The following is a 15,730-nucleotide window of genomic DNA, read 5'->3' on the forward strand; positions in this document are numbered from 1 at the left end:
ATGGGAAAACAAAAAGGAGGGAAAGGAGAGTAAAAGCGAAGGGGGGGGGGGGAACTGGGAAAGGAGCTGATGGAGGATGACGACCCATAAGAGGGGTAGGGGGCAGACGCGACAGGGAGGGGGGTAGGCAGAGGAGGGGAATACAAAAGGACTGGGGGGGAGAAGGGAGGTAGGGAGAGCTGTAGTGGGGAGGAAACAGGACGGAAGGAGGGGGGGGAAGAGGGAGCCCAGGGAAAGGACAGAGGAAAGGAGGGGGAGGGAGGATCAGAGTTGATAGGAAGGATAAATGGAGGGAGAGAGGGCATCATCCGGGAGGGGGAGTTGACGGAAGCCACCTCGGGAAAGGAGATGGAGGGTGTAGAGATGGAGGGTAGGGGGGACACAACGGTGAAGACGTGGCAGGGGGCGGGGATGGGAGAGGAGAGGAGCAACCAGGGGGTGAGGGGGTTCAAGACGGCGGGAGGTGTAGAGGATGCAGATATGTTCGAGGAAGAGGAGCAGATGGGGGAAAGGAATGAGATCATAGAGGATCCGCGTGGGGGACGGGAGGCGGATACGGAAGGCGAGGCGGAGTGCATGACGCTCAAGGATCTGGAGGGACTGATAGAATTTGGGGGGGGGGGCAGATATCCAGGCAGGACTGGCATAACAGGGGATGGGACGGATTAAGGATTTGTAGGTGTGGAGGATGGTAGAGGGGTGCAACCCCCATGTCCGGCCAGAGAGGAGTTTGAGGAGGCGGAGGCGGTTGTGGGCTTTGGATTGGATGGATCGGAGATGAGGGATCCAGGTGAGATTATGCTTCCGTCGATCCGCGTATTAATATGTCACGCAGCCAATGAGATCACATTTGTGTGATATATCTTAAAGCGTAATACGCGCATAAAAGACCAACATTTTATGTGTAAGCTCATGTTCCCTTGCAGCATATTAACCTTAGAGACCAATATCATATCTGAAAGTTTTGCTCTTTTTGTAGCAACTCTGTGCTGTTTTATTTCAGCAAATAAATGCCTAGCCTTCTGTAGCAAGGAATGTGGAAGCCTTCATCGAGGTTCAGGAGATGGCACTGATTTCCTGGTCCACATGTTTACCTCTGTTGTGTACATAGTTCCGCGTAGTCAGCGCGTACACAACTTTCCCACTAGAGCGCGCCCCACTAAGCACAACAGCGCAGGCACAGCGTTCGTCCGTCTCCGCACTACGAGATGGCGCTGTCTTAGAGACGGACCAAATTCTGCTTCCGCCGATCCGCGTATTAATATGTCAAGCAGCCAATGAGATTGCTGCTAACGTAGAACCTTTTCTCCTCGCGGATCACACTCGTGCAGTGATACCTGAACGCTTGAGGCATTATAATGAGTGTATAGACCTCTGATTAGTCAGTCTGCATCAGTCTATAGCCAAAGAAACTTCAGATTGTCAGTTGTAAATAGCATCCAGAATCAAGTTACGTAATTTTTATGCTTGTTATTATTATAATAAATGTGTGTGTATATTAATCAAGTTCTGTTTAAAGTTGGTCACCGTCAATCTGCTACTCTAAGCGTGCAAGTGGCATTTCTATCATCTGACCTAACCGCAGAAGATAAACACGCCATGATAAGACCACGAGACATATTGCTGTCACTCACCTACTTCGTTAGAGCGACAAGTCAAATAATCTGATGGTGTGTGTACCAAAGGTCTTACAGTACGCACACCACAACCTCACATGTTGCTCATTGAACTTTTGAGGCATACCGTTGGTAGGTGACTTGTTCGTCACGGTATTCAACGATAACTGTTTATACCTAGTGGACTCGATTACGTACAGACTGGCCAGATATTCCTCAGAAACAAATCCAAGACCTGCTGGATCTCGTGCCATGATGTCTAGAGGCTCCAGTCCCAGTATGAGGGGAGACTTCTCGACAAACTGAATTCTCCAAGCAGAGAAATGTGTACTGTGTGTCTAGATGTACTTGGCGTTTGATACAGAGTTCTTTCCAATAAAATGTTTCTGTCTTCATGTTGCACTTTTCAAATACATTATTGTATTTTATCATGTTAACTGATTCTTCCGTCGCTTCTTGACAGAACAAGTTAATCATAACTGAAGAGCATAATATTGTGTATATTCCACAGGATTAATTTGTTTCTTAAAAAAATGAACAGTGAACAAATATAAAGAAAACAAACCAGGAAAAACATTAACACAAAACCCAGAAAACAGAATTAAATTATCTATCTTGATAAACTTAAAATTAGTACGTGACAACAGTACTAAAGAACAGCTTAAAGAGGTATTACATATAGAAAGTGGTGCGGAAATAGAATAAAAGGTAGAAATGACAATAATAACGGCGCAACATAGGAAGTACACATGCAATCAACATAAAATAAATAAAGATAGGAAAATGGAGGAATAGAAAGGAACAGAGCATGTGAGAATCATTGGAAAATTGGGAGAATTAAGATAAGTTTAGAAGAGGGGAAGCATTGATCAGTGTTTATCCTTTAATATAAAATTGGAACTGTGGCTCAGACGTTTGTCGATTTCCGCGGCTCCTAACATGTTGCATTTTTGGGCTTTGTTTGCTAAATGGAGGACATTGTACTGTGACTAACAGCTGTGGCCCTCACTCAGTACACGCTCAGCAAATGTGGAGTCCTAGTTTTGTAACATGCAGCTGCTTTCACGTTCATTCAAGCTTGTTGCTATGTCTCTGTCTGACTGACAGATAGTAAACTTATCACAATGAGGACAAATAATTTTGCACCCCCTCCCCCCTCTCCACTGTTCATCAGTAATTGGGTCTTATCTTTGCTATTTAAAGTACACTGGAATGTGGTGTTTCTTACATAGCAGCAAATGCTTAAGTTACGGGATATCAGTGTTTTCACTGCACTATGTGGTGCCTGTCCTAAGTATGGGACTGGACACTACTTCCTGCAGACTGTGGAAGCATATGGTCTATAGGACAGGATTATAGCCATTGGTTGAGGCAATGAATTTTATTATGTCTAACTTTGCTCTGAAATTTTCTTTGGACATGATAACAAATATGAGACGGTGCACCACTGACTGAAAAGCATGTATGTGTGTGTGTGTGTGTGTGTGTGTGTTACTGGGTGTTGTGAGCAAGAAGGTATGACTAGGTCTGTAGCTGCAATTTTTGTATAAAATTTGAAACAATGTGTTCGCGTACTGATAACAATGCATGGCTCTAGGAAGTATGCGGATTTGTTGTCAGTCTCCATTTTGAACTGAAATTATTATGTTGACTGTTTAAGTTATGAAATATGTGTTGAGCTGCCTTTTATAGCCTGTCCACATACACGGTAACTTAAACTCCTTCTCTAAGCTTCCTCGGCTGCTCCTTCCATTGTCTCCAGGAAGTGGTGTCCAGTCCCATACCTAGGAATGGTATCACGTCATAGTGTCGAAAAAACATTGATACCCCGAAACTATAGGATTTTCTACTATGTGAGGATACTTTCAACAGCAAAGATAAGACCCAATTACTAACCTACAGCGAGGAATACAAAACTGCTTGTCTTGATTGCGATACGTTTTATATCGGCCAGTTATACAAAGACATAGCAATTAGGTCGACTAAGGGTGAAAGGAGTTGCAGGTTACAGAATTATGACTACATATTTGCTGAGCATGTACGGAGGAACGGCCTCAGCTACCAGTCACAGTCAAGTGTCCTCCACTTAGGAAACGGAGCCCAAAAACTCACCTTGCTAGAAGCCCTATAAATCAACTGAAAAGCTCACAGCCCAAATTTTATATTTAATGACAAACATAGCTCAATACTTCCCCTGTTCTAAATTTAACGTAATCTTCATAATTTCCCAATGCTTCCCACAGTGTCAGTTTCTTTCTATTCCTCCATTTTCCTTTATTTGTTTATTTTATTATGATTTTCCATGTCCTCCATACGTTATGTTGTTTTAATTGTCAATTCTATCTTTTACTCCGTTTCTGTATTACTTTCTACATGTATTACCTCTTCAAGCTATTCTTCAGTGCTCTTATTAAGTACTAATTTTTATTTTATTGGGATTGTTAAATTAATTTAAATTATTATATAGGTACTATTTTTTATTTTAGTGTTAATGTTTTCCAGGGTTTGCTCCCTTTACGCTTATTTACTGTCCATTTTTTACCTTTTTAATTGCACTACCACTGTAATGTCAATGATGGGTTTACTTTGTGTTCGTGCCTCAGTTTAGGTGAGTAACGTCTTGTCAAATGTAGTCTGCAGTTATTGTATCTTTTTTGACGATGATTGTCAGTTGCAGTCTGACGATAGCCTTGTAAGCCGGAAATTGGTTAACTATTTAAGTTAATCCCATGGAACATACACAATATTGTATTTTTCATTTATCATTGTATTTTGTTAATTTTTAAAATGGGGAGGACTACTCTGAATTGTCGGGAAGAAGTCCTGGAGTCGGAGTCTGAGAATGGGATTTTAGAAGTGTATAGCTTAAGGAGCCACTGATTGCACTATGAGAAAACTGGTGCAGATGGATCATCAGTGGAACATAGGAGGGTGCATAAAACATAACATTGGGGAGCAGCTGATGTTATAAAAGACTAGTACTGTTAAGAGTTACATAGACCTGGCAGTCAGATAAAAGGTTGCAGTACGCCTGACGTAGTAAATTCTAAGCGGGGAGGTATGGTGTTTGAAAAGGAGGCTGGAACGCCTTACACTGTCGTAGGTTTCCTTAGCGTCAGTGGGAAAGACATCTGACTTGGATTCGTCGAGTTCATAGGAAAGAAGATTTGGAAGCTATTGGTGTTGCTTACTGGAAAAGGAGTTGGGAAAGAAGCTATACTGGCTGATAAAATGGGGTTATGGGTTCGTAAGGTGTTTATGGATGAATTGGTAAATAATGGATTTAAGGACTTAGCTGTACGCTGGGGTGAGTAAATAATTTTAGAAGCTTTTGACGGGTGCAGACAATAACTGCATACAGAGTAGGTGTGACGAAGAAAGAAAGAAAGAAAGAGTACAGGCTTCCAGGCGTCTGCAGGTAAAAGAGTTTGTGTTTTTCTTTAATGGAATGTCACTTTAATTTCATGATCTGTATCTTTTATAGAAAGTGGAAGACAGAAGTGAAAGGTGAGAGACTTAGAATGACCTGTCCGTGGAGTGTGGGACATGGCGAGTAGTGGGTACGACTGTCATCATAGAATGGTACAGTTGTCAGAAATGGATGGATTACTCATTCACACTGTACACAGAATAATTAATCTACGACTCCAGCCATGTAGATTTCAGTGCATCACTAGTCTCACAAAGATCGTCTGTAAAATAATAATACTGACTTGATATCTCTGGTGAAACGTAAAAAGCATGCTTGCTGTTCATGCTAATCACAGGCTCTGAGATTCAGACGGGAACACTCAGGTCTGGGTTGGGACTGTCAAGGTTTAGCACTGTCCATGTGCCTCACCGAACTCTTTTGACCCTGATAGGTTAGTGTCCCACAGGTAGGGTTGTTGGAGGCCCTACTGACAACTGTGAATATCGGGAACGTTGGTATTCTGGCTCAAGCGAAAGAATGGTACCGGAAGAGAATTTCAATGTCGTTTAAAGAGGATACACTAGAATTATCAGAAGTGACCATATGCTAGCGAGATGCAGAATAAAACTAGACATGAACCACGAAAGAAATAAAGTCATCGTGTTGGCAATCGGAAATTTGTTTTATGAGCTTACACATCACAATAACGAAGTATAACAATTTAGATTAGATTAGACGTCTTTTCTATTCAGTAGGTTCATAGTGAGGAGATCTTCCAGGATGAAGAACATATCAGAAAAACAACAATACACAATAAATATTTAAAACAAACACAAATATGCTGATTTACCCTCCACAGCTCCCAAGATAAATGATCTTCATGAATACGGAATAAGTAAAAAAGTCTTAAACATATTTTCATTTAAAATCTGACAAATAACTCGTCTCAAACATGAAAATATTCAATACATTCAGATGCAGATGTAATTCTAGGGCTATTGCTGCAAACATGTTCTGCCTCTTGGAAAATGAAGATTAAACGTACGTTGAAGAAAGGAGCATTTATTGAACTAGGTACCTAGGCAAACAGTGAAAGGTATATTAGGCATGAAGAAAACAAAAGAAAAGAAAAATCTCAAGTGGAACAAAGCAGTTATCAATGAGGAGGCGAGATTTTAATCAAACGATGATAGTAGTATGATAGAATATGTTTGGATTAAGTTTCCAGTTGCTGCGCCTTTTCGCTCCCACACTGCGATACACCTGTTATCCGTACCGAAGCAGAATTGTGTGTGCAGGAGACTCCGAACATGTACTCTCTTCTGTCAGTGCGCTGCTGTTGTTGGTCTTTTATAAAACCTTGTCAGCTGAAAAATCTTCATGTATGAATAAATTTGCTGTGAAGATTTTCTAGACATTTCGGTCTACGTACACTTATGTGTGAAGTTTTTCTGAATCGAAGATCAACGAGAGTAAATATAGATGTTTTCTGACAAACATTAACTTGCAGGCTGTGATTAGAATCTGAACAAGCAGTCTCACAACTGATTTCAAAACAAGTATAAACGAGTGATAGGGCAAATTTGTCTCATTAACCGGTTCTAAAATTAAATGTGCTTGCAGATCTAGACTAAATGAAATTAGCAAAATAAATAATTTAAATAATGCCATGACTATTTCATTTATATTTATTGATTTTACGATAAATTTATACCTTTTCTGAAATGCAAAGTTAACTAATGAATGCAATCATTTTAAAATATGTCATCCTTTGCTAACCACTGCTTCCGCAAACTGAAAACCAAAACAGTTGCCCACGACTGATTTAGTTGGAGAGGCCTCAAAATATGTAGAATCAGCTAAGAAACGATGTTAAACACAAGACATGACGAAATCACTGGCAAGTCAGGCATTGTCCATCAAATTATACAAATGTTTCAAGAATACCCATCTCAGACTTCACAAGATCATCCAACACACGGGATTCAATCAAACGTACAAAATAAATAACGTAATTTGACATTATATTAATGCAAAGGTTAGAAATAACTCACTGGTAGCAGAAAGAACGAAATCGTTTACAGTGATAATCAGAATGACACAGGAAACTGAACACATTCCTGCAAGAATATTTAAACACATACAAAAAATTGAAACGCTCACTAGTAAACACAACCTGAAAGATAAATGCAACAAAGTAGAATATACACATCAACATACATTCCACCCAATGTAACAAAACCTGACAGGTATAGATTTAACAGAGAAAAAACATAGCTATTAGAAAGAGGGCTCAAACACTACACCAACTCCACGATAGAGAACAAGTATGTAGAAAATATGATTGTAGAAAGAGAAACCATCCCGACAAAGGAAGACAAAAAATAAAACAGTACTGTAAATGTGGGGCTAACTTGAGAAAAGGTGAAGAATGAAGTAAACAACATAATTACGATGTTAAAGAAAGAGCACAGCAATAAAATTCAATTCTAAAGGAATACCACAAAGAAATTAAAAGAAAAAACTGCATTCCAATAACATCACAGTCATCAGAGCTGATAAAGGGAACACAACAGTACTGATAATTAAAGACCAGCATAAATAAGAAAAGTATCTCCTCTAACGTCACAAAACCGAAATCTGATCAAATAGCAAATTTACACCGACGCACCCACCCACCCACCCACCCACCCACACACACACACACACACACACACACACACACACACACACACACACACATAAATAACTATCTTAAGGCGTGTATTAATAGGCATGCAGAAACAACACTTCAAACAAAAGGACCCACGAGCAGTAACACTCAGAAACTAATCCAAAATTCACGTACCTAGCATCCTTCTGAGGTCTGTCATAAATTTTATGACTGTACCATCATACTATGTGGCAGAACAAATAAATAATAATAATATAGCAGTATGAAATGAAGAACAACAGAACAGTGAAAAAAAAACGAACTTACACCACAACTAAAATATTTACACGTTCCACACGCAGCTTCGCTCTTTTCTTTTGACAGGGAGAAAATATGCACCTCAAGAACAGTTGCAAACACAATAAAAGAAACTGAAGAGATCCTACTGCTGTACAACAGACTATCCTCAGATGATATTCGAGAAATAACCAAAACCTTTAAAGTAATCATGTCTCAGAATAAATACGTGCAAAAAGACGACCTTCCAAGGTGATCTCCCATATGGGGAGCACTGGCAAACATATTCATCAACCACAAAGAAAATGCAATCCCCGATACAATAATCACAAAGAAAGGATACAAAATTGTTTACTGATGCAAATTTTTAGGTGCTATAGACTGTATACTAAATGAACCAACAGAGAAAATAAACAAACTTCATGCAGTCATAAACATTATAGAAAAAATATTGGAGTCACCATGAAAAGAGAAACACAAAAACAAATACACTGCTCAGATATAATAATAAAAAGAGAATCAATAACCTTGAAGTTGAGATTTACAGAAATCGAAAAGCAACAGACACAGTTATACTTGCCACATCAAACCATCCCCCAATCCAGCGACACATGAAACACAGAATGAATAGAATTGCAAGGCGCAGAGAAAACTGTGAACAAGAATTAGAAACAATACAGCACATAGCAAAAAGTATTGGGTATAACCCCCGTATTAACTAAGACTCAACCACAAAATCGATGAACAATAAATAAATAAATAATTAAATAGAGGACACAAGCACTACAAAATTCCAAAAACAACACAGACACTACAGTACACACAAACCCACAGAACAGCAACACTCATGACATGACTAAAAAAAGAAATGGTACAGTTTAACATACAATCAGAAACCAACACAAAGAATGACAAATATACTGTAGAAACAAGGGTTACACGTAGCATGCAGAAGAAGCAACAGACTTCAATCACATTTACAAACACCAATAGTAAAATCAGACAAATACCGAAGAGTTGGTATATACCAGTCGTAATGTAAAGATTGGAAATCAATGTACTTGTGAATGACAGGAAGAAATTTCAAAACCAGGTACAAAGAACACATGAGAAGCTGGAAGTATGAAAATAGTCATTATACCTTTGCTGAACATCCAATAAAGCGTGAGCATGATCCAGCCAAGATCCAACAGGACATGAAAATTGATAGAATAATCAATTACAAAAGAAAACTTGTAACATCATAGGAAAACTTCCGCATACACAGTGCCCTTACAATGAACAGGAAAGTAATAAATGACGAAATCAACATTAGTAACAACTCCCTGATCTGTCAGCCATTAAAACAGTAACAAGCTAACATGTAGATCATAACGAGCATAAATAATAACTTAATCTCCCACCAGAGACAGTAAAAGAATATATACAATAACGATTCCTTATACTCAAAATTCCCTTTTTCTCCACCACATATAATACAGAACACTCATACACACACATAAAACAAAAGAATACCAGTCTACACATAGACAGCCCACCACAAGCAAATAACAAACGTAAAACACACAGTGACAGATGGCAACATTATACAGGGTGAGCCACTGACTATTGCCACCAAGAATAACTTCGAAAGTATCATAGGAGCTGAAAAGTTTGTTGGACAAAAGTTGCATGAGACAACTGGGGTTATGATATGACGTTGGTTTTTTAAAAAATTGGATGCTATAGTTTGGTACTTATTTTCTGATAGCGGCTATCGAGACGAATCCAATGATGTGTAACACTAAGGTCTTTGAAGGTCAACGAAGGCAACAAGGGTTGCATGAACGTCCATTTACAGACGGTATTCGAAGTGATGACCACTGGTATCAATGTAGTGCTGCAATCTTCTTATCATGGATTGAGTGGTATTCCGTATCACATCGGCACTTATCGAAGCATGTGCTCTGACAATTCTCTGCCGAGCGGTCTAAGGCGCTGCAATCATGGACTGTGCGGCTGGTCCCGGTGGAGGTTTGAGTCCTCCCTCGGGCATGGGTGTGTGTGTTTGTCCGTAGGATAATTTAGGTTAAGTAGTGTGTAAGCTTAGGGACTGATAACCTTAGCAGTTAAATCCCATAAGATTTCACACACATTTGAACATTTTTTGACTATTCTCTCCGCAACTTGCCGCAGCCAACATGGATTTTCAGATGCCCAGTAATGCATGTTATGCAAATTAACATTACCATGGTTCGTGAATGTAGCCTCATCAGTAAATAAAATCAAATTAATAAATGTGTCATCCCTCAGAATCTGAAGTTAAGTCCATGTGTAGAATTCAATGCGATGCATACAATCCGTACCAATTAATTCTTGGTGGAGACTGAAATGGTAAGGACGATGTTTATGGCGGCTAATGCCAGATTTCCTGACGCGGATTAACACAAGGATCTCGAACCACAGTGACAAGAGTACCAATTTCCGTTTCCTCGTTAGTAGTTTTCCTTTGCCGGATATGTTTCCGATGCGTTAAAGATCCAGTTTTTCTCTATTTATCATACACATATTTAAATGTACGACGAGTAGGGTGAGTGCGTTGAGAATATCTTTCAGCGTATAAGTCTCTAGCTCTCACTGAATTTCGTTGGGATTCTCCGTAAGTGAGAAGCATATCGACTTCTTCTTCGAAGGATTACATCATTCACATTCGCTTGATTAGACGATACTAGTCTTACCGTTCCTGTTAGTGTTGAACTGCGAAACCATCGAATGGTGTTTACATGTCAATGGCACGTTAGATGGATACGTGGTATTCCGCGAATATTTACTATTTGCACAATATACGAGAGAGAATTGTCAGAGCATGTGCTTCAATAAGTGCCGAAGTGATAAGGAATACCACTCAATCCATGATAAGAAGATTGCAGCACTGCATTGACACCAACGGTCATAGCTTCGAACACCTTCCGTAAATAGGCGTTCATACCACCTTTTTAACCTTCGTTGACCTTCACAGACTTTACTGTTACACACCATTGGATTTTTCTCGATAGCCGGTATCAGAAAATAAATACCAAACTATGGCACCCAATTTAAAAAAACAAAGTTGACCTCCATATCTCTGAAGCGACCCTACCTAGCAAAAGAATAAAAAAGCCACATTATGGACTCCTTTGTCCCATGCAACATTTATCCCACAAACTTTTCAGCTACTATCACACTTTCGGAGTTATTCTAGGTGGCAATAGTTTGTGACTCACCCTGAATATAGTAAACACAGACAACGAACAGATAGTGTAAAGCGAAGGTAAAATGTCCAACTGAAATGTGTATAAAAACTCTGTAACATGACATTCTGTTGTATGCAGACCAAATAAATACAACTCCAGGATGACACACATGGAATACTATCACAGAGTCATAAATAGAACAAAATTCTGATTTAACCTTACAAAACTTGTCCTCCATAAAGTTGTTTCTTACCAAGCAAGAAAGTGAACAATTGTAATATAGCAGCTTACCTGAGTCATTATATGATGCAGTGCAGTTATTATATACATAAAACGAACATCTATTACAAGTGATGGAAGAACCTTCATAAACAAAAAGAGGTGAAAAGTAAATGGAACAAAACAAAGAGCCTTTCATTTAACTGCATAGATGGACCACATCCCCAAAAATTACCTGATTTCATTCATACCTCAGATTTTTCACATTATTCAACTTTTCTTCCACAAATTTTTTGTACCAGTTTTCATTATTTTTTCTTCATGAGTTTTATTATAATAAATAATTTAATGTAAGTGGTGTAGTTTACAGTGTGGTGCTATTTGTTTTGTAATTAATTACGCACTGCAACTGCATATCCATTACATTTTAAATGTGCATGGTGGATGTTCATCTTATAATTCCCAAATATGCTTAATAAATAATATGTTGTGTTACTATGATATATAGTCTGAAGACGTTTGAAGTAGCTCTCCAAGCTAGTCTATGTTGTGTAAGGATCTTCGTCTCCGCATGACTGCCGCACTCTCCATCCGTTTGAACCTGCTTATTGTATTCAAGCATGGGTTTTCTTTGCAGTTTTTACACCCCCCCTCCCCCCCCCCCCCACCCCACACACACACACTTCCTTCCATTACCAAATTGACAATTCCTTGATGAATAAATAATAATTACAATTCATCTTCATTGTTTCACAAAATACAAATTGTATTATAATTTGAGTGTAGAAGAACAATTTCTACAGATAGAACATCATAATGGTTTTTGAAGGAGCTGTAAATATTTTCTTGTGTTAACGTGATATCGGTTGATAGATTACACTAATCAATTGTCTCATTTCATGGTTGAAGTCTTGAATATTTTCATCTAACTTTTGTTCATTTAAGTCTTTATTTTTATAGTAATAACTGCCCCCTTTATATTTTGTGAAATGTTAGTTTCATACAATGAATTGTTTCACATGTATGCATGACACAATATTTATCTGAGTTCACTGAAAATGTTTGTTTTATTATAAATTTTGTTCTCGTGAAACAGTCATTTTCATGGTATGTGATAACATGGTGCACAGTAAAAAAATGTATGTCAAACAGATATCTGCTGATTGGTCTGTTCCCAGAAGAGCTACAGGAATTGCTTAAAATCTCTACGAAAAACTAAATAATTTACAGATTTTGGGGTACACTCAAAACAGTCACATCAGCTACAAAATTAATAATTTATTGTACAAAATATCACTGGCATAGTACAGATGCTGTTAAAAATAATGATAGCTTCCATTACAAATGCGAGAGTTCACATCTCTCATTAGAAGCTGAACTTTCGTCCTACAGTTCATCGCTCACAAGGTTTTATACAATGTACTACAATATAAAAGAGAAACACTTAATCTCACATTCTTAATACACTACTTCTGGATGCCAGGACTGATAAGTAAAGGTCGTTTAATAGTTGGCGGTTCGCTCTAGAAACATACATATACAAAACATAATTACGTTGCTGAACAGCGTCAGTGTACAAATGTTACGCTGCGGCTAACGGTATTCTTGTGAAGTAAATAAATACATTGCACATGTTTCATGAAAGAGAAATTCGAAGCTTATACTTGTACTTCACACATTTGTTTATCTTATCAATAAAACGAACCTATGGTTTTGCATGAAAGACAGTGTACCTTCAGTTTGGTATTACAGAGAGCTTGCTTCACCGCACTGCCTGCTCTCGTTGGCTATAATAATTATTATTTTACATGACCCTGTGTTCCACATCGACGAATGAAAGACGCATGTCCTATTTCAAATGTCTGTTGCCTGTTATCGCTCACATAGAAAACGTACCGCTATAAGTTAAACGATTGTCTCACTTGGGTTTTCCATACAGGCAGTAAACAAAACGAGACATATTCACACAGTTCTGTAAAAAAAGATGATTACAGCGTTAACGAACTTCCACACGCGGAAGACCTCAAAGGAACTATGTTACCTCTTGAGTAGTCTGTGGAACGTATTTCCTTGGTACAATATCGGTGTCTGCACGCAAGAAGGAGCTAATGGATGACTTTGTCTATCCAAGGCACGAACTTCTGTATGTTGGTGTAGACTCCTGGTAGGTGTTCTCGGCCGCAGCCAATACCCCACGAGACGAGACCGATCAGAACCTTACGTCCATTCATTGTCGTCGTCAGCGGTCCACCAGAATCGCCCTGTGTACAAAGAGTTACAGTAAATCATTGGTGTTTCTGAAAAAAAATTGTAATTCACTTCTGTTTTAAATAGCATTCAGCGCAGGAGACAGAGATCATTTCAGACTGGCATCAGAGGGATACAAAGATTTAATTACCGAAAGAGTTTAGATCAGTTTTTTCTCGTGAACGTAACTTTTGCCTGTAGGCACACGATACATAATACAAATTAGGAAACAGACTAAGAAACGCTCATTATAATTATTTAAGCTTTTTTCACCATGCTGAAAGAACGTTATCCTCCATCACATGTAGCAAAGTGAATAGAAAACAGCGTCAAAATTAAACACAACATAAATTAAGATACGCATTGAACCGCTTTTACGCAATACGGATATGCAGTACGACCATGTATGGAAGATATACTTCAGAAACATTTTCTTTCTGTCAGTGTGATTCGGCGTTCATGCAGTAACATAAAAAATTATTCATTATTATATCTGCTTCCAAAAATACAAATGCATAAGTAATATAATACTGTATCGTCAGTGGGCGTGCAAAAAAAAAAAAAAAAAAAAAAATACCTGTCGCTTTTCTTTCTAACACTCATTTTCTTGCATGACCATATGGGTATCGTTTTCTGAAGTTCTGGAAGAAAAAGATGCTTACCGTTGATTGGCTGTGCACGAGGAGGTTTTTTTCTTTTAAAATGGAAATTCTGAGTAATACATAAATGGGAAAATTAAATTATGTTTGTGTAAAATAATTTTTAATTTAATAAATATAATGGGCAGTAAAATGAAAACGGGACAGATTGAAAAAAGTAAGTAAATTGTTTATTATTTCAAAAGTAATAGTCATAACTATTAATACATTTATCCCATTGTGAGACAAAACGATCAGTTCCTTCATGGGAAAATGTTTACGACTGCCTATGGAACCATGACTGCATCCAGGCTTGCACCCCATTATTCGAAGCAAATAAATGGCCGCTAATTTCTTCCTTCAGGTCACTAAAAATATGGAAATCGGTTGGGGAGGGATTGGAACTGTATGGTGGATGTGTAAGAGGCTTCGCAGCAAAATTTCTGCAGCTTAATCGAAACAGTGCTTGCAATGTGTAGGTCCACGAAGGCGTAAATGTATTAACACTTAAGGCGATTGCTTTTGAAATAATAACAGTTTACTTACTTTTTCTGTCCGTCTCGTTTTAATTTGACTTTCGCTTATATATCAATGCTGTTTTGCAATTATTATTACATCATGGGCCAGTAAAGAAAGAAAATGTAAGCTTTTTCGACAAAGGGCTCTGCGACAACTCAGAGAAGAAAGATATAGAAGAGAATGACATGTGAGTCAGTAATCAGGCAGAGTCCATCAGTGACGAAGACGGCGAGTTTCTATGTCCACCAAGGGCTGAGAGTGAAAGAGATGTTGTATGCTAGTAGACTTTCCAAAATGCGGAAGGAATGAATCAGTAAAGGAGTTGGATTGGTAACTCAGTCGGCCGCTCTAGACAGTCTGCAGAGCGAGAGATGCCTTTTGCCATCTTGACCATATGTATGAAGAAGTGGAGGAGTAGGCCAAGGGTGATGGTGTGTTTCAAGTCGACAGGGCCTCTGTTCACGCAGCTCACATTGGTTTTGTGAGCACGACGATACAGTTTCGCATCTCCCTTGGCCGCCACTGTCACCAGATCTCAATATTATTGAGCCTTTGTAGTCAACTTCGGAGAGAAATATGCGTGATCGCCGTCCACCTTCATCACCGTTACTGAACTTGCCACTATTTTGCAGGATATATGATATAAGATTGTCTTGAAAACCATACAGGGGCTGTATTTATACATTCCGAGACGACTGAAGTTGTTTTCAATCCCAACGGTTTCCTACACCATATTAGGGATGGTAATGTGTTGTGCTTTTGGTGTTCCAACATTTTGGTCCAGCCCCTGTAAGTAGAAAACAGACACGTATCAGTGGATAGGGCATCTCTCAGTGTTTTTAACTTCCATTACGAACGCTCAATATGGGCAACATTTGTGACGCAGCAAACGCCAATACACGCATGAAACTCATTAA

General features: G+C 38.7%; 1 protein-coding gene across 2 annotated transcripts in view; it reads right to left on the reverse strand.

Annotated features, from left to right (window-relative positions):
• Window positions 1-12,534: 12,534 nt before the first annotated feature.
• The window catches only part of LOC124722024 (serine proteinase stubble-like), a 364,352-nt gene continuing 361,156 nt past the window's right edge, over window positions 12,535-15,730 (reverse strand). Inside the window, exon 10 of one of the 2 annotated variants that reach the window (XM_047247205.1) lies at window positions 12,535-13,670. In XM_047247205.1, coding sequence (XP_047103161.1) covers window positions 13,515-13,670 — 156 coding nt within the window. In that variant the 3' untranslated portion in view covers window positions 12,535-13,514. The remainder of the gene's footprint in view (window positions 13,671-15,730) is intronic. The other variant, XM_047247206.1, reaches the window with a different exon arrangement.

This window comes from Schistocerca piceifrons, chromosome X, assembly GCF_021461385.2.
Source record: "Schistocerca piceifrons isolate TAMUIC-IGC-003096 chromosome X, iqSchPice1.1, whole genome shotgun sequence".
Classification (NCBI taxonomy): domain Eukaryota; kingdom Metazoa; phylum Arthropoda; class Insecta; order Orthoptera; family Acrididae; genus Schistocerca; species Schistocerca piceifrons.